This window comes from Narcine bancroftii, chromosome 9, assembly GCF_036971445.1.
Source record: "Narcine bancroftii isolate sNarBan1 chromosome 9, sNarBan1.hap1, whole genome shotgun sequence".
NCBI lineage: Eukaryota > Metazoa > Chordata > Chondrichthyes > Torpediniformes > Narcinidae > Narcine > Narcine bancroftii.
The window spans coordinates 68193166-68214023 of record NC_091477.1 but is presented as its reverse complement, the minus strand read 5'-3'; the positions used below and the strand labels follow the sequence as shown (position 1 = coordinate 68214023).

The 20858-nt window shown below is 43.9% G+C and overlaps 1 protein-coding gene and 1 pseudogene across 2 annotated transcripts in view; both read right to left on the bottom strand.

Annotated features, from left to right (window-relative positions):
* Positions 1–8433: 8433 nt before the first annotated feature.
* On the bottom strand, positions 8434–8532 carry LOC138743757 (U6 spliceosomal RNA; annotated as a pseudogene).
* Positions 8533–9193: 661 nt separating this feature from the next.
* LOC138742229 (glypican-5-like) overlaps positions 9194–20858 on the bottom strand; it is a 641419-nt gene continuing 629754 nt past the window's right edge. For both annotated transcript variants that reach the window (XM_069896343.1, XM_069896341.1), the window contains one exon: positions 9194–9547. In XM_069896343.1, the coding sequence (XP_069752444.1) occupies positions 9348–9547 (200 nt within the window). In that variant the 3' untranslated portion in view covers positions 9194–9347. The remainder of the gene's footprint in view (positions 9548–20858) is intronic.

The following is a 20858-nucleotide window of genomic DNA, read 5'->3' as shown; positions in this document are numbered from 1 at the left end:
TCTCTTGTCTTAACTGTATCATTGTGTGAGTTTGAGCAGAGGTATGTCCTAAAGGACTGAAGACAATTTAGCTCTTTGGATGAAAAACTGGGTAAACTGACCCTCAATGTTCTATTAATTTGCCTATTGTGTGCAAATCCTTAGGTGAACACCAATTCTCTGTGTTAGAATATTTTAAAGTGGAGGCTTGGGAGTATATAGGGGTATGTAAGCATGAATAACAGATCCGAAGTGGATTATCTGCTTGAGTGCATCTTATACAGTACAGGCTGCACTACAGGCTATCATAGTCTTCATAGAGCAATAGATCTATCCTTGGAAGTAGTGCCTTTGCTCAGACAGCATTAGATAATTGCCACATGCTGTTGTTGAATTGACTGTTCCATTTCCTCTTTCTGGGTTTAGAAAGGGAACCACAGTCCAAAACCTTAAACCACGTATACTCACTTTGTCTTCACCCGATCCACAGATAGTTACTAACAAGACAAATTTTTGTGGCCCATCCTAGTGTTCTCAAGAAGATAATGTTGAGCTACCTTCTGGAACAAGATGAAGGTCCCCCATCTTTGAGTCACACTATGAATGAATGGCTATATTTGTCCAAGTCAGGATGACATAATTTGAAGGGGAACCTCCAGGATGTGGCAATTGGACACAGCCCAACATTCTGGATTATATCACCCTGGGTTTCCCAGGGAAGGTGCTTTGGGCCAAATCTTCTGCCACCCAGCTCATATTGCAATCGCAGTTGCTCCATCCATGTGTCCCACTGCAGCTTTGTGACTCATCCTCTCCTCCCATATCCTGGCTTGGATACTTTGCCTTGAACATGCTTCCTTCAACATCTTCAAGACAGCAAAATGTAACCAGATTACACTTTCACCGTTGTCCACTCTTGCCTTTTTAATATTGGGAAATTCTCAGCAGGCACTTTTCCATGTGCCTTAAGATCCAACCACTGCTCCACCAGAACTTAAAGCAGGGAATTTGCATGATCAGTCAGCTGGCCCATAAAACGGAGCATCGCTTGCACAATGTCACTAACTTTGATGTTCAGTATTGACGAGAAACAAAGAGAAGCAGAAATCACTTGTAAAACAGCCACCTTGTGAGACATTATCCTCAACCCACGTGTTCTCTGCCTTCTTCAATGCACCATGCACCCTCTAACTCATTCTACTTGTGTTATTGTTCAGTTAATTATAAACACTTTCATAACCTTTCTGGGCCTTTTGCCAACATATCCATAAATTACTATTTGGGCAGAATACCGTCATTATCCAGAGGATTAGCTCTTAAAGGAAAAAGAATAAAAACCTCTTTATGGTTATTATTATATACATTACACAATTTTTGATGTATTCATTCCTATAGGAATAGCAAACGCTTTCAGCTTGATACCCTATTCAAAGAATTCATACCAGATCTGTGCCTCATTTTATTCATCAACTTTCGATTTATATAATTGGATGCCACCAGGAATCAAATGTCTACAATGGTCCATCCTTCAAGCTTCAGCCTTGAGAGACTTTGAGGGACATTTTACAGCTCTTCATTAGATGGCAGAGTGATGCTGATAAGAGAGGCACTGCTGCACAGTACCCGAGAATTTTTTAAACATTGGACAATGTGGGATTATTGAAAATAGGTCAGTGTGGATTTGATGGGCTGAAGGGCCTGTTCCTGCACTACACTCACTCTTTAGTCTGGAGATGATGACATTATTTTGATCTTCCCATTGTATCCCCTTTCCCCAGCCATTGTCCCAAACTGAACAAGATTATTTGCCACCTTTATATCTAATTCTCTATACCAATTATTTTTCAAAACCAGTTAGACAGAGTAACACGAATAATTATCTTAAATTGATATCTTAAAGGTTGTGTTTTGAGGAGAAATATATTCCTCAGATAGATGGAAAGGGAGAGGGGAAATTTTGAGGGCAAGTGGGATATACATAGATGAAGTTTAGACTGGGAACAATGGTGAGTGGATGAAGGTTTCCATGCTGCATGTCCCAATCACTCTGGGACACTGCCCATTGTATGGAGAAGTGCTCCCTGACTTGATGTAGCGTGGAATCTGGTCAAATCCATCAGCTACCCATTTACACTCATCTTTGTGCTCCCCACCTTCTCATCAGGGCTAATTTACAGTGGCTAATTAACTCAACAACCCACTTATCTTTGGGATGCGGAAGGAGACTCCCAGGAATACCCCCGTCCAATCTCAGCCGCCGACGTCGGAGCTGAAACTGTTCTCCACCTGTGCGAGGCAGCAACTCCGTGAGCTGCATCGTTGCATTGCCTGTCTTTAGTAACTGATGTGATTTCCATTTCTCCAACGTGGATCAGTGAGTCGGTGCAAGAGGCAACAAAATTGCTGCTGTAATGGGGAATTCATGCTTTGAACTTTGCCGTGAAAGATCTGGACTATGTTTACTATCAATATATTGGTCACAGGGGGTGCACAATGACAGGACTGTGTGGGCTGCAGTTGATATCTTGCAGATGAATGGACTGCATCGCAGTATTGTGTAACCCAATACCAAACTTGGTCACGTTCTACATCCATTCTGGAGCCCCAGTGTTATTCTTGATGAGCTCCTATGTGTATACCAAAGATTCACTGAGATATCTTGTGTGAGGGCAGAACAGGCTAATAAATGATGGACCAATATTATCTCCAACATGGCCCATGGAAACACCGAATTTAACCTGACCCATTACATTTTCAGCTTTTTTTCTTCCGCAGGCTTTGACCATCTGGTAAAATTGATGCATATGGGCTAAATACTGTATTGTGTATAAAATAATTAATTTTATTGGCAAAATTGTTTTCTTTGTTAAAGGTAGTTGAATAAACAGTTCTTTAATTCTAGGGCTCATTGAGAGTACAGTTGCAAAGCCGGCCAAGTTTTCTGGGTCCTGTTGCAGTGAAAGTGCAATGTTGCTGCTGCTTTTATTGAAGCGAGTGTTTCTTTTCAACGTGTTACCCTTCATCTTCCTGCAACATGTAGCAGGTACAGCTGCGTTATTTAATTTTGATGGAGACTTATTTTTAAAGCTGCAATATATTATAGTAAACCAGTGGAGTGTGTGCACGGCCCTCTGTTTTGGAGATGAACTTGGCTTGGGCATCACCTTGCTGCTGTAGTTACTGGAAACACAAACAGGCAAGAAGGAAAGACTTTTTGAGATCTCAGGATGTCCTAAAGTGCTTTACTGTTGCTGACGAGCAATCGGTGCTGTGAAACACAAGTTATGCGTAGCAAGCTCTGACAAACTGCCATGAACAAGCCTTTGTTTTCTTCCTGGAGTTATTGTCGGTCAGGAGATTGGCAATATAACTCCACAGCTCTCCCCAGAAATTGTACCATGGGATAACCTATATCTACATTAAAAAAAAATTAGACATACAGCATGTTAACAGGCTATTTCAGCCCACGAGGCCTGTGCTCCCCAATTTACACCCAATTTAGCTACCATCCCCATGGTGGGAGGAAAACCGGAGCCCCGGAGAAAGCCCACGCAGACACGGGGAGAACGTACAAACTCCTTACAGAAAGCACAGGATTCGAACCCTGGTCCTGATCATTAAACTGAGAGGTTAGTTGTTTCTTCTCAAGGAACTAGCATTTATTGACTAGCCCCACTGGACGTGAAGGGGCTTTAACAAGCTTTCTTGAATTATTACTGCCTGAAAGGCACTCACTAGGATGCCAAATAACAACCGAGAGACTTGGTGAGTAACCTTAGAGGGTAGATGAGGGATTTCCACCTGGAACTGTGGCCAACGGCAGACCAGATAAAGACAACAGACTCCAGATGGTGGAATCTGGAACAAACCACACACTGTTGGGGAACTCAGCAGGTCAAGCTAGATCAGTGAGAGAAAAAAAATTGTTGACATTTTGGGCCAGAGCCCTTCATGTGTCTGATGACAGTTCTGGCCTAAAACTAAAGAAAAACTAGGTCAGTTTGATGGCTTTTGTTTCTAGTTTTCTATTTAAAATGAGATTATAGTCCTTAGTACTAGACAAGAATTATAGGATTAGAAATTATGATCTTGTGTGCTATGTAATATTTGCCAAGGCTTTTGCCTTGTATTACCAGCAACTAAACTATTAGCCAACCAAGTGAAGTGCCCATATCCATGGTGGCTGTGTAAAAAAAGAGGGCTTTGATACTATTCAATTGGGCCAGGGGCAATGTCTACATAGTGTATTTGAGAACACAGACCATCTCTGATGTGGAGATGCTCTCTGAAAAGGTTTACAATTTTTAATTTAGACGGGTAATTTTGGCCCAAGAGTCTGTGCTGCCCAATTTACACCCAATTAACCTGCATCCCCAGTACATTTCAAACAGTGCGAGGAAACCGGAGCCCCCCTGGGGAAAGCCCATGCAGACACGGGGAGAGCGTGCAAATTCCTGATAGACAGCGTGGGATTCAATCCCCGGTCCTGATGGTTGGCGCTGTAAAGGCGTTGCGCTAAACCATTCACTGATTGTTCTCCAGTAAAGTGAAGTGTAAAATACTTTTCATTGATTTCATTGCAGAAGAAGGTCTCACAGGATCACTATAAAACAAAATTTGATGCCCGAACAATATTGGGCTTAGAATGGTAGGTTTTAAGAAACAGCTAATGATGGCATTTAAACCAGATAGATTGAGGGAGGAAATTTCAGGGTTTTGGGGCCTGACAGCATGGACACTAATGAGAAGCAATCTGAAACATCATGCCAGAACAAATGCCCAGCAGAAATGACAGGGGGAGGGGGTTGGGGGGAGGGAGTGTTGAAGAAATTTGAAGCCAAAAATAGAATATATTAAATAAGAAAATCTGCAGATGCTGTGATTTCAGTGCAATATACAATACAGAGCCGTTGTCATACCCACGCTCCTGTTCGGCTCCGAATCATGGGTCCTCTACCGGCATCACCTACGGCTCCTAGAACGCTTCTATCAGCGCTGTCTCTGCTCCATCCTCAACATTCATTGGAATGACTTCATCACCAACATCGAAGTACTTGAGCTGGCAGAGTCCGCAAGGATCAAATCCATGCTGCTGAAGACCCAACTACGCTGGGTGGGTCATGTCTCCAGAATGGAGGACCATCGCCTTCCCGAGATCGTGTTATATGGCGAGCTCTCCACTGGCCACCGAGACAGAGGTGCACCAAAGAAGAGGTACAAGGACTGCTTAAAGAAATATCTTGGTGCCTGGCGCATTGACCTCTGCCAGTGGGCTGATATCACCTCCAACCGTGCACCTTGGCGCCTCACAGTTCGACGGGCAGCAACCTCCTTTGAAGAAGATCGCAGAGCCCACCTCACTGACAAAAGACAAAGGAGGAAAAACCCAAAACCCAACCCCAACCAACCAATTTTCCCTTGCAACCACTGCAACCGTGCCTGCCTGTCCCACATCGGACTTGTCAGTCACCAACGAGCCTGCAGCAGACGTGGACATACCCCTCCATAAATCTTCGTCCGCGAAACCAAGCCAAAGAAAGACAATAGTGCTAGAGAAACTCACCCTGAAAGCGCTGCACTGTCCACCTGAAAGGGATAGCTGCACAGGAGGGCATCTTGGAGTGCACTTCGGCTCCTGTCCACTGTAGCTGTACTCCCACCCACTGATGTGACCCCATTTGAAGCGCGACGAAGGAGAAGCAGAAGGAACACAGGATTATGGAGGACCTGGAGCAGGCAAGAGAAATACTGATGATGGTTTCAGCCTTTCTCAGTGTTCAGAACGAGATACCCTGCCTGCATACTGTGTTTCCAAATTCACCCCATGCGTTTCGGGCTGATGATGTCACTGCAGCGTCATCAGCCCGCCACTTAGCAGTCGCTTTCAGGCAGTTGCATTCAGGTGCCTAGGGGGACTTCAGTGCTCCGGCGATTATCCCTCTCAGAGGAGGGTTAGAAAGTGCGCCTCGGAGGCCCCTCCTACTCTTTCAGGTGGGTACCCCGAGAGCCGCAGAGGGGAAGAATATGCGGCTTTACATCAGGGTATTCTGGCCACCTGAAAGAGCCTACAGTTTGGGTCTGAGCTCATCAGCAAGATAGACAAAAGGGCTCAGGCTCAAAACAATTGTTACCCTTTGCTTCCTGTAAATGCTGCGTGACCCGTAGAGTTTCTCCAGCACTTTTGTGTGTTGCATCTTAGAACCAAGGCACTGTTTAACTGGGAGCCAGTGTACAGGTCACTTGAGGTGAAGGGATGAAGGGGAATTAACAAAGGTCATTTGTGACTCATGTCACGTCAAAAGGGCTGTCATCTCCCTCAGTGCGTTTGGGCAGCCCACTGGTTGATCCACTGATGTGAGGGTGATAAGTCACACTGACCTTGTGGGAAGCAGGAAATGGTGAAGAAGAAACCTGCAAGCTTTTCCCAAAACCCAAGTGTTCCACCTGAGCCAGCTTTCAGCCATGCATGAGAAGGAGCCGAGGATTGTCCAGAGAGGACTGTTGTACACTTTTGAAGTGGGTGCATCTTATGCACCTGTTTGGCTGCAGAAAATAAGTATTTTGGTGCATCCATACATTGTACCTATGTATATCACAATAAACTCTTCACTCATTGCTCTAAAGGCCTGAAAATATTCTTCATCTGTAAAAGACATCTTTAGCCTAAGCAAACTGCTGGACTTTCCCACCTTTTTTCAATAACTAAGCAATGTAATGAAACAAAGCCACCAACATGTGGTGAATCGCTGACCAATGACATCTGGATATCGACAGGAGATAGAAGCGGGCTAGAGATACTGCAGGGGTGACTCAGCTTTGGATGCACTCTGGTGCTCGCACCCTGTGGAAGGATCGGTTTGATCAGGAAGGTGACGACGGCAAATCTTTTTGGGGGGGAGGGTTGGGGGTGGAATGGATTTCCTTTTGGAAGTAGTTGGCACTTCCAGATGTAACTGGAAAGGGGATCCTTCTTGTGCCCTGAAGTAGGAGCGAGGATGGTGAGATGAGGAGAAAGGCTGTTGTGAGTGGAGGGGATGGATCAACAACCATCTGCTGTGCACATGTGGCCGAGAAATACAAACTTCAAAGTTTATAGTTGTTCAACAATCTCTTAACTGTAAACTGCTGACTTTCTAAATAATAGACCGTGGATAAAAGGGTTACATTAAAGGGTGAAAACATTTAGATTGAGCTTTCTTGTGACCTCAGGATTTGAAATATTTCAGGACAGTCACGGCAGTCATGCCGGATGATCAGGCAGACAAACTGCTCGACATTGGTCGAGAGGAAATTGTGGCTTCAGAAATCAGGGAGGAACTGCTCACTCTTTCTCAAAAAGATCCTTGCAACTTTGGTGAGTTTGGAAGGTCATGTGTGGCTCATGTCACGTCAAAGGGCTGGCACGTATCAAGCTTGAGATGCAGTAGAATAAAGGTGGGCAGGATAGTATGAGCAGAAGAGCAGAGTGATCTGAAGAGATGCCAGGCATGCTTGTCAAATGAGCGCATCAGACTGAGCTGTATCGGAGCCATGAGGTAATTATTGATTTCTGGCTTTGGTTCAGGGGATAACCATGTGTACAAGGAGGATTACAAACAGTAAATTCCTTATGTAACACAGAAACCATCTCCTTTCCAAAGGACAAGTTCAGCTTACAAATAAAAGCACTGTTTTCTTTCAACAAAAGAGAAGCGCATTTGACTGAAAACATTCAGCTACAGATTCCGCAGATTTCAAGATCCAGGTGGAGACAACAACTGGTCTTTGAAGAATTTAACGTGCACTCTTGCGAAGACAAAAATGGTTCTGTAGCTGTAATAAACTTAATCCCCTCACCACAAACTCGTCGTGAGAGGAAAGGCATCCTCCCAGTTTCACAGAGGCTCCATGTTTTACATGGGAAGTTGAGTTTGACAGGAAAGGCTGTCTCACCAACTGGGACGGTACAGTCCACTGAGCTGCCGCCTCTCAGCTTCAGCGAGCAATCCCAGCCTCGGTTACCCTCTGCGTGGAGTGTGCATGTTTCCCATGTGACCTCATGGGTATCCCCCAGGTTTATTCCCACCTCCCAAAAAGGTGGGTCGGTTGGTTAATTAGTTGCTTAAATGACCCCAAGTGAATACTAGAATCTGGGAGGTTGTTTTTTGGGAATGTGGGGACAATGAAATAGATCAAGATAGGATTAGTGTAAAAATTTAAATTAAATTCAAAGTTGGACATACAGCATGGTAACAGGCCATTTCAGCCCACAAGCTCATGCCACCCAATAAACTAACAATTCCCAGGGTACATTTTGAATGGTGGAAGGAAACCAGAACCCCCAGGGAAAACCCACACAGACACGGGGAGAATGTGCCAACTCCTTACAGACAGAGTGGGATTTGAACTCGGTCCCGATTGCTGGCATTGGGGAAGTTGATGCATTAACTGCTACACCAACCTTGCCATCCCCCCAAAAATTTGGAACGCTTCACGCATTTGCCTATCATCCTTGCACAGGGGCCATGCTAATCTTCTCTGCATCTCTGCTAGATGTGCTACCAGAGCAAGCACTAAAGAGGGCTTGGTGGTCAACTCACTGGGCTACAGGGCCTGTTTCTGTATTGCATTCTTCCATGGCTCAATTCAGCAGTTCAGGTATAATGGAATAGCAATTATGGCCAAGCCTCACTTTCATGATAAACTGGGAAGCCGAGAATTGTCCTGCACATCCCTAACTTCGCAGTGAGTGGAGTAAGGGCCCACCTAGATCAGGTTAAGGTTGACTGACTTTGGGTCTATAACGAGATCCAGTTGCCCATCCAGCCATCCCTTTTCTCAGCAGGCCCAAAGGTGTAATTATCATCAGTGTCAAATCCTGGCTCCCTCCAATAGAGATATCCACGGCAACCCTTCCACTTAGCTCCAAGATGTGGCTCCGGACCGCACACGTCATCTCAGTGAAGTGATAAGTCTGAGGGCTGTCAACGTAACAAAAGGGACAAGATCCATTGCAAGAAGGTACATCAACCCTTATGTAGTTGTGGGTTACAGTGAAAAAGCCAAGGCATTGCCTTAAAAATTTATATGCAGGGAAAGGGACCATTGAGTTTATGCTCAAAGGGGATTATGTATTTGCAATCTACCAGATATTTTACCTCTAAATCTAGTTTTTTTTACAAACTATATACAGTTTTCACATGATTTGTTTTGTTCAAGCAGGACTCTCTAGAACAACAGTTTGCTATAGTATATTGCAGCGTTGGACTATATTATAACAACACTGACCCTAGAGCATCAGCTGACCTCCAATAAGAAATAAAAAGCTTCATGATGATTGTAATACCGGATAGATAAAGGCAGGTGACTGGAGCCACGATGCATTGCAACTATAACAACCAGTGACACAGCAGCCCCAGTGTTGTGACCATGGCGATAGACGATGGGCTGCAGTGATTGGCGGTTGCCCCAGGGTTACTCCATGCTGGGATGTTGGGAGAGGAGCTTGGGGATGTCATCTTGGACCCCTTTAGAGTGGGGGCGACACCTGGGGAAATCCTGTTTTTTGCCCACCGGTCTTCTGGGGCATCTGAGGAGAGGAAAGAGACAGAATAGAGACTGTTAGGGAGTATGTGGCACTTGTTTAGAGTGATGGCATATAAACCATAGGAATAAATTGGCAAATTTGTGCCCATCATTATCAGAGCAAATAACCGACAATATCTACAAAGTGTCAACCAAGAGCACTTCAATGCTGGGCCTTTATTATACAGAGTCTGGCCTGCTACTCACCAGCTTCTTACCAGACAGTAACAGCTACCACGTGCACCATCCGGTAAATACGCACTAACTTATACAAAGTTCGGCATCCTCTGGGGAGGCCAGCTCATGGTGGGATAGCCTTAAAGGCAGACAAACCAAAAACAAAACAGGCTTTTCATGTTAGCTTAAGGGGTTATGGCCCAACTTGTCCAAGATCCTTTGGACCCTTTCAGTCTAAATGGTTCCAATCCACGTACCTGTTTGAATGTGTTCCCCTCCTCTTCTACCACTTCCTCCGACAGCTCACTCCATATACCCAGCCCCAAAGAAGGTACGCTGAAAGTCTCATTTCCCTGCCCTCCAGTTTTAGGAAAAAGGACTATGACTATCCTAAGACCTGTGCTTGGCTTGAGTGGAGTACTCAATAAAGTCCATCCATCGCCACTTGGACGAAATGCAGATAAACTCCCTTTATGGCATGAGTCCTCTCAATATGATTCCGTCCATTCACCTCATGCTTTTCTATGTTCTACCTCCTAAAATAAGATTTTACCATCAGCCTGCCCTTAATTTTAATAATTTTAATTTAGAGATACAGCGCAGTAGCAGGCCCTTCTGGCCTCCGAGCCCATATCACCCAAATGCACTAATTAACCTACTGTGGTGATACAAATATGTGTATATGTGACTGTCATTGGGGAGCTGGCCCATCCACCACAGGCGACATGCTCCCTGGTAACTCCTCCCCTTGTGACCCTGGAATAAAGGGCATCCTCCCTCTCCCTGACCTCAGTTGAGCACTTGGAATCAAGCTCACTCTATGGCTTTGGAGTCATTGATAGAGCGCATCACCTACCAACCCCATACATCTTTGGAACATTGGAGGAAACAAGAACACCCAGAGGAAACCCACGCCGACCCATTGGAGAAGGAATGGATGTGCCGATTTGAACCCGGGTCATTGACACTGTAGCAGCTTTGCGCTGATCGCTACACTAACACTTAAAAGAAAAAAATTTGGTTTTTATCAGTGGCCTTAGAAATGGCCTTTGATCAGTGATGGTCCCACTTAATCCATGCTGGAATGATCTCTGACAATGCAATGGTGCTGATGGACACCCAGTGTCTTTTGGAGCAATGCACAAAAAAAAACAGTTCTGGAGGAACTCAGCAGGTCATTCAGCATCTGTAGAAAGCAATGTGCAGTTAACATTTCAGGCCTGAACCCTTCATCAGGACACAGTAGCCCCTTTAACACTTGCATCCCACTAAATCGGATGTTCAGTGTCCCGGGATCGGAATTATGATCTTGTATTTGAGCAAAATTAATCATGCCTAAATTATTACATAATTAAGTTTTATGTGCAGCACAGTATGAGCCCTTCAGCCCTGGTTGTTGTTGTGCCGACCTAAATAAACCTTTATAAGGGACCGTGGGAAAGTGCGAGCAATAAATAGCAATAGCGGACAATTTTTAAGCAGCGTGGGAAAGCTGATAGCCCTATAGCACATAATTTATAGAGCGTGGGGAAAGTTGGTAGAACTATTGCGTACAATTTATAAATACCGTGGGTAAAAGGGATGGCGGACCTGCCCTCCCAGAGTTCCTGCTGCATACATGGAGTGTTCATAGAGCGCTTTCTATGCCCCATGGCATTCTGGGACGTCAGGTCCACCATTGCTTTCTTCCCATGGTCTTTCTACATTGTGTGCTACAGTGCTACCTATTTTCCCATGCTGTTTAAAAATTGTCTCCTATCGCTGTTTATTGCTATTTATTTTCTCTCTCTCTCTCTCTCTCTCTCTCTCTCTCCCTCCCACTGAGACTTTCCCGTGGCAAAGTTTATACCTTCATTTTAATATTTTCTTCCTGCACTCATGCAAAAACTTGGGTAATTTTAATCCCACAGTGTAATTACCCATTTCACACTTGCCTGATTGCAACGTCGGCGTCTGCAGACACCAGGGATTGTACCAGGGGTCAAGGCCACCAATCCCCAACGTGAAATGATGTCATCTGACGCCGGCGTTGAGCTGATTTCGCTTTCATCCTTGCAACTTTAAAGGCCGATTGGCGTTTGATTCCTGGGACCACTGGCAAGTGAGAAAGGGCCTAGTCTTTTCTTTTTAGATTGTAAAATACAGCATACTTGCAAAATATTACTGGTCACCATTGGATTTGAAGAACTGCAGATTTGTCTTTTTTTATACTAACAATTCTATAGCACAGATTAAATTTTAAAAAATCCAAAGAGAAAATGCAGAACTGACAATGGAACAGAAGCTTCATAACACACCGATCATATTACACAGTGAATGCCAATGCAGAAATATAAGCATACATGCCCCAGAAAAGCTTTGGAGAAGAGCCAACTGGAAGCAGAAACGTGCCATTTCAAATAAAAGCTAAAGAAATGCAAAATCCACAGTCTGTAAGAACGGTTGGTGGTTGAAAGAAAAAAGAATCTTTATGACCAAAATCTGAATGATCACATTGCACACTTGAACTTAATCTCCATGAGAAACAATTCACGGTAATACATGTTGACTCTTCAGACTATTGAGCAACTATGTTTTATTTCCAGTCAACATTTGATAAGGAACCTATTAATCAGGATCTGTGTAGGTAAGAGCGAGTTGTGGGGCAGCTATATGCTCATCTAGCTGAGGCAGGGATCTTGCACCAAACATTTACTGCTGTGTAGTTTGCTACTGGATTCACAGACAGAATTCCCAACTGGACCTGAGTGTACAAATAATCGCACAAACAAAGGCCAGCTCCACGGTGACTCTTGGCAGAGAGCAAGCACACACATATGTATTTACATTTCTTGCCATAATTGACATGGAATATAATGTCACAAAGTGGATATCAGCAAGTGGATTTGATTACTATTCACCATCACCAAGCTTAATATTCCAATGATGTAGTACAACCATGATTTCACTTCATAACAACTTGGTCATTTGTAAAATGTCATTCTTTCTCCCTCTCTCTTAATGCTATTGTGGTAAACCACTGTATATCTGTTTTTGATGTGCAAGGACACGCCCCTTGGTGACTGCACCCGAAGCTCCTCCCACTGACCCCTGAATAAAGGCGACTGTGCCATAGCCCCCTCCTCAGTCCAGTGCAATCGACCAGCACGGAGGGACATCCATTCTTTTGTGAATAAAAACCTATCAACTTCTCTGCAGCTTCCAGTCTTTGAAGTTATTGATGGTGCATCAGCTACATAATTGAGGCATTAGCTTGTTTAGTTTTGAAGATGTCATTGTTATTTAAAAGCAGCAACTGGACAATATTTCCAATGGAATTTCCAACTTTACACCCCTCAGGACAGTGTTATTTGTTTCATTATAAGGTATGACAATTAACATGTGATTTCCATTTCAAGTTTGAACAGGAGTGCAATAATCGTTTCTAATGTTTAAGTGCTGCAGTGAGATTACTTTGACTGTTAAAAGTTATTTGAACTTGATGTTAATTTATCAGTTTCTAATGTTCCTTGTCACGGCCCCACAAGCAGGTCAATGGAAGTGTTCCAGCTATGCAACTGGTCAGCAGCACTGCTGCTCTGTCCACCTGGCCTAAGAAAGAGATATGCTTTGAAGTTACAGCAGGCGTGGCTGCTTGGTGGGTCAGATATTCTGGCCCATCATCGTTGTCCATCCAAGATTACTCCTCTCATGCCCTGGATTAGTTCCAGGGCCATTGATTGTTGAACCAAGTAAATTAACCCAAAGTATTTACATACATTTATTTTATATTATATCTCTATGAATACATGTGATTATTATGTGCTGTGTATTGTGAGTTCACCATGGTGCAGAAAATGCTGTTTCAACTGGTTGTATGTACAGACAGATGATAATAAACTTGAACTTGCTTTTGCCCAATAGGGGCTATGGATAGCTCATCAACTATGGAGGCATTGCTGTCACCCGCAATCCTGCTCCCTTTGTTTCTGGTGGGGGTCAGCAGATGGTGGTGGAAAGGCTGGCTGAACTCCAATGTGGCAAAAGATGACAACTACTTCTTCAAAAAACATGGCTTCCCCTCCACTGCCATCAACTCTGCCAAACCTGCATCTTCTCTCTTACCTGCGCATCTTCCCTGGCCTCTTCCATCCTGAAATGCAACAAGGACAGCATTCCCCTTTGCCTCACCGGCCACCACGTCCGACTGATCCATTTTTTTGACACCTGCAACATGATCCCACCATCACAGACAACTTCTCCTCTCTTTCCCTCTCTGCTTTCCACAGGGACCACTCCTCTGGGACTCCCTCGTCAACTCATCCCTCTCCACTAATCGCGCCCCCCCCCCCCCCCTCAGCACCTACCCCTGTGACCACAGGAAACGATGCACTTGCTTATACCTTGACGAAGGGCTTAGGGCCTTTGCTATCTATGGACGCTGTGTAACCAGCTGAGTTTCTTCAGCAATTTTGTGTGTTGCACAAGCGCAGTCCCACTGAGCATAAAACATTATTGGCATGTTTGGGTCAGAAGCCCACCACTTTTCATGGTCTTACTAATCTCCTTTAAAAACAATATGTCTCCAGTGCCACCTTCTCCTCCCATTCCAACCAGTTTACCCTTCGATTTCAAGCTTGCCAGCTATGTTTCACAGCTTTAATTCATAGCTATGGTGTCAATTCCCTCAACTCTCTGTTCAAACTCGTGCAATTTCCATACTTTCCACAGCACTCAAATGGTAAAAATCAGCTGTGAACATTGCCATGCTTGATAAAGACGAATTGCATAATCCCTAAAAGAAATAAACAAGAAAATCTGCAGATGCTGGGGATGAGTGCATCACACTGGAATATCCCTAAGAAGTAAAAGACACTTTACTTCTCATGGATGCTGTGTGACCAGCTGAGTTTCTCCAGTGTGAAACACTATTTATCTTCCTTGACTTCTTCCAGCATCATCATGACCTTATGCCTCTTCAGCTCCACCAGCCCCAGTCCTCCCGGAGTATCATACAAAATCCTCCGGGGACTTGAATTCGACTTTCGCAGCGACTTGGTCGATTACTTTGAGCTGAACCTGCCCAGCCACCTGTTCCAGTACCCCCATCTAAATGTGAGCTTATCTTATGTCCCCGAGTCCGTCACAAGTCTGCTGTAACATTGGCTTTGTGGCTTTGCAATTCTGGAGGGGAGACCTGCCCTTGTTCAGTGGAATTCCCATTATGTAAATGGACATCAATTCTACATCTGCTTACGCTCTGATTAATGCTTTGTGAGCTTGTAAAGCTGACTGCCAACAACAATCTTTGGTTCAGCATTTATAAAGTAACAATTAGTTCAAAAGATATCCTTGAAACCTGGGTAAGATTATACTGCAATCACAAAATTAAAATACATTTGCAAGCTATAATTATACTTTATCATCCTGAGGTTTGATGTGGTATTCAGTAAGCTAACTGAAAGAACTGTCAAGATGAATTTATCAAGTGCTTCCGTGGATACATTTTTAAATGAAATTCAAATTAAAAATTTTAAATTTAGACATACAGCACGGTCACAGGCCATTTTGGCCCACAAGTCCGTACCACTCAATTTACACTCCATTAGCCTATACCCCTGGTATGTTTTGAATGGTGGGAGGAAACTGGAGCCCCCTGGGAAAACCCCATGCAGACAGGGGAAGGATGTATCAACAAATTCTTTACAGACAGCTGTGCCAACCGTTCCACCCTAAAGTTGGATAAAGAATGGAAGTTTCAACGCAGAACATCGCATAGTGCAGGAACAGGGCGGCAGAGTTGGCATAGTGGTTCACGCAACGCTGTTACAGCGTCAGCGATCGGGACCGGGGTTCAAATCCCACACTGACTATAAGGAGTTTGTACATACTTCCCGGTGTCTGTGTGTGTTTCCTTTGCTTGCTCTGGTTTCCTCCCACTCATCATAGTGGGGGGCTGTAGGTGAATTGGGTGTAGATGGGTGGCATGGGCTTCTGAGCTGAAAGGGCCTATTACCATGCTGTATGTCTAAATTTAAGAAATTTTTAAACATGACTCTTTACCCCACATCTGCACTAAAGATGATGGCCAACTGCTGCCTGGTCATGGTCGCCTCCATTCCCCACATATTTATGTGTCTGTCAAGAAGTCTCTTAAACGCCAATGTCAGATTCAGCTTTCAGATTTCTTGTCAGAGTTACATATATGACATCTCATACAACCCTGAGATTCTTTTTCCAACAGGCGAGGCAAAATTACCACTTACTGGTAGTGCAAAAAGAACTGCACACAATGTGCACATGTAAACAAATAAGCAAATGTAAAGAACTGACAATACAGAGAGGGGGAAAAAATCAGCCAATAAAATGTACAAGTATGAGTCCTTAAAGGAGTCCCTGATTGAGTTTGTTGTTGAGGGGTCTGATGGTGGAGGGGGAGCAGATGCTCCTGACCTTGGTGGTGCGAGGCTTGTGGCACCTAGAAAGTGTTAGCAGTGGCTTCTGGGCATCTGGACTGGGGAGGACGAGGAGGTGAGGTGAGGAGCAGCCAGCTGGATACAGTGGGGGGTGGGGGGTTGCGGGGTTGGGAGGATCAGTAGGGGTGGCTGCACAGAGGAGGAGGTATGATCCTTGACCATTCTCTGAAGAGCTTTCTTTTTATTTAGAAAACTTGAGACATACAGCAAGGTAACAGGCCCTTCCGGCCCATGTTTCTGTGCTTCCAAATACACCAGTATATTTTGTAGGTGGGAGGGAGAAGGAAACCAGAGCACCTGGAGGAAGCCCATGCAGGCACGGGGAGAACATATAAACTCCTTACACACAGTGCTAACCATTACACTAACTAGAGCTTTGCTATGCTTTGAATGGCATGAAACTTTTCTGTGGAAATAAATCTAAACGATCTCTCTGTGATAGATAGATTCTTGAGCACCAATACTTTTCCAAAGCGAGTAAGGCAGAGAGAAACAAAAATCGAGGAAGCATTATTTTCCTCATTCCCATTTGATTTATTTGAAGTCCGGTCATACTCTGAAAAGAGCAACTAGATTCTTCAGATAGAAGGGAAGGGAGAGGGGAAGATGGCAGATTTTGAGGGTGAGGGATTTGCCCAAGCCATTCATCTACAAAGCATAGAGTGGAAGGATAGGGCAGAGGGTGAAAATCAAAGGTGAGGAGAAGGAGATCCTGCATGTCCATATTCCTGGAGCCAGCATATCAAGGCAACCATGAAGAAGGCATATCAACGCTTTGACTTTCTAAGGAAATTTGGCATGCTGTCAGATTATCAAACTTCCACAGGTGCACCGTGGCATGACTGATTGCGTCACAGCCTCCTTGGTCACTTCAAGGGCCCAGGAAGGCAGAAGGCAACTGACTGTAGCAAATATAACGGGGTCCATCACAGGCTCCGACCTCCCATCCACGGCAGACATCTGTTGGAGACGCTGCCTTAAGGAGACAGCCAACATCGTCAAGGACCCCCCCCCCACCCCCCCACCCCTCACCCTGGACACAACCCCGTCTCACTGCTGCATGAAAACCAGCCCTTCTGGACTCAAGAACAATTTCAGTCCAACAGTAGCAGGCTCTTAAGCCTCCCCTTGTTACACTAGTCAGGGACTGCCCTGACACCACAGAAGGAATGTCCACACTACTGCAAGTCACTTTATTTGCACCAGGAACACTTTGAATGTTCACATCTATCTGATGCCTTTATTGTCTCTTTTAATTTAACTAAATTAAATTACTATTATAATTTTTCTTTAAAACTATCTTTACAGCTGCAGCCAATAAGATGTACATTGCACAGATGTGTATGTTGCGCTGGAGGCTAATCTATGGACACTCAATGACTCAGTGGGGAACTCTCTTTGGCTTCTCTTTCTCTGACAGTAAGGTGTGCCGAGCAATTTCTGCTGATAGGAGATCTTTGCCTTATGGTAGACAAAAGGAAATTTTGTGTAATGTTACATTTTCTGTTTTATGACTTGACAATAAAATAATCTTGAGTAGGAAAAATACAAGAGGTAGAAGAGGCCAAAAGAAGAAAATAAGGCAGGAATGAACTGATCTCAAAGAGAAAAAGAAAATCAGAATGAATACCATATCACTGACTTCACATGCTAACATGGATACGTTCATGTGAAGCTCTGTCCTACACAGACATGTATGTAAACACAAACCCCTTTCACACTTGTGACCCAGGATAGGAATGTCATTTTTGTTGTTCACATTAGACCACTCCTAACTGAGACACTGAACGTGTTCATATTTTCAATGAGCCATCCCCGGGGTTAGGACTGTTCTACCTTCTACCGGTAGGTAGAATCATGACGCATCGAGCGATGGTGAACCTGCCCTAAATCCTGATCAATGTATTATGATCTTATATTGGAACAAAATTAATTATGCTTAATTAGAACATAATTTATGTACAGCACAGTATGAGCCCTTCATGCTGTACGCATGGCTGCATGCACGGAGCACTCATTGAGGGGTTTCACTGCTGCATAGAATCCTGGGAGGGCAGGTCTGCCATTGCTTTTTCCCATGGTTTTTATAAACTATGCGCAATAGGGCTACCAACTTTCCCATGGTCTTTATAGATTGTGCGCGATAGCACTACCAACTTTCCCGTGGTCTTTATAAATTGTGCGCGATAGCACTACAAACTTTCCCATGGTCTTTATAGACTATGCGCGATAGCACTACTAACTTTCCCATGGTCTTTATATATTGTGCGTGATAGCACTACCAACTTTCCCATGGTCTTTATAAATTGTGCACGATAGCACTACCAACTTTCCCATGCTGTTTAAAAATTGTCCCTATTGCTATTTATTGCTAGCACTTTACTTTCTCTCTCTCTCTTTCTCCCACTATGACTTTACCACAGCAAAGTTTATACCTTCATTTTAATCTTTTCTTCTTTCATGTTACTGCACTCATGCAAAAACTTTTTTGTTTTTGGGAGGGGGGCGTGGTGCATGATGGCTTAGGGAGAAGATATGGGAAGACACTTCTGCCTGGGAGAACTATTCAAAAAGCTACATAATTTCTGTCCTAGAATGCAATTGCCTGTTCTACACTTGCCTGATTGCAACACCGGTGAACAAGGGGCTGAGGCTGACTACTGAGATGATGTCAGCTCACATAGGCGTCGAAACGAGTTTCCTTCCATACTCAATCCTTTATAGGCCGATTGGCCGTTAATTCCTGGGACCACTTGCAAGTGGGAAAGTAGCTAGAGGGACAACTCCTTGAACCTAATGCATACTTACATGAGGTTGCAACATTGTGCAGAAGTTGGAGTCAGAACCTTGAAGGACTTGGCCCATACACCTATTAATAAAGTGATCTGTCCTCTGTCACAGCCCGGCTGTGTTCTCCTGCCCAGCCCATTACTGTTTGATTTCACCCTGCTTCCTTTGACCTCTGAGCTGTTTTGATTCCCATTTCCTAGGTTATTTTCCAAGTGGTTGTCAATGGTCAAAGAATAAAAGAGGGAATTGAAATGTTCGACATTTTCTTTTAATTTATCCCTGCAGGATTAATATAACTCAAATGAAAATTTTCATTAATATATCAAAATTATTGTTTATCCTAAATATTTCCTGCTATCATTATTTATCAATAGAAATGAGCAAAGTGATCTGTTGTCATGGAAATGGAAGCTTTTGCTACTTGGCTTCCACAAAATAATTCACACCACTCATTCGTCAAGCTCTGTAGTACACATTTTGGAGGAATCCCTCTGAATTCCAGACTGGATTTTCATGCTGCAGTTATCCGCCTGCTTCATGCCACAAGTGTGGTGTCTCTGTTGTCTCAGGTCTGGGAACTCAGAGAATTCAACTGCCAACTACACGAACCTGTAAAGTGAGTTACAGAGGAGAAAGGAACGTTCCGATTGCAGCTCTTCATTGTGTTCTATAAACAGTTTGCCGCAGAGGGCAGGGAGAAGGTGGGTCATTGCTGAATTTCTGAGGCCTTGGAGGAGAATGTAAAGACTGAAATTGGTACTAATTTTTGACATTCTGCAAATTTAGTAATTTAGATCCTGTGCACACTTATTCTATTAATTAAACAAAAAAAAAGATGGAAATAACTCTTACTAATTATAAACAGAACATTGAAATTCTTTGAACAAGAAAGTGTGCAGATCATGGGATCAAGTGCAATGCACAAATGTACTGGAGAACCTCATCAGGTCACCCAAAGTCCATAGTAAGTAAAGGGTAACTAGCTTTCGAGCCTGGGTCCTTCATCAGGAAATTCTTTGACTCTTGAGCTTGAAATAAAATCTTCTGATCTAGACTTTAAGGTTTAGCTGTTCTAAATGAATGGTTTATCCAAGGATAACTAAGTTTGAACTTCAACTTAGAGGTCCAGTCCCCTGCAAGGATTTTATTCCCTTCTTGCAATTTCTCTCTCTCTCTGCCACATCTGTTCCAAAGACAAGATCTTCTAATCCACATCAACTATTCCATCCCTGTACCGCCCAGTTCTATCTCATATCCAAAAAATGTAAACCCAATTATCTGGATAGACCCATTTTTTCCCCTTGCTCTTGCCCCACTGAACTAGCATTGACTTATCTCAACTCTATCTTTTCTCCCTAGTCCACTCCCCCACTACATACATCCGCGATACCGCAGATATCTGCAAGGATTCTATTCAATGACTTCCAATTTCCTGAACTTGATCACCTTCATTTTCACTATGGACGTCCAATTCTTTTACACGTCAATCCCCCCTACAGAAGGGCTCATGCCAACCAATTACCCTCCACCACCATTCTCCTCCACCTGACAGAACTTGTTCTCATTCTTAATAACTTCTCCTTTGACTCATCCCACTTTCATCAGATCAAAGGAGTGTCCATGGGTATCCGCATGGGTCCCAGTTATGCCTGTCTGTTTCTGGGCTTTGTGGTAAAATCCATGCTGCAACCAAGCTTTACTCTTTCTCTGCTATATTGACAACTACATTGGGACTACATCACGAACCCATGATGAGCTCGTCAACTTCATTCACTTCGTTGCCAACTTCCAACCCAATCTCAAACTCACCTGGTCGATCTCCAGTAACACTTTCCCTTTCTTGATCTTTCTGTCTCCATCTCAGTATACAAGCTTTCCACAGACATATTTTAC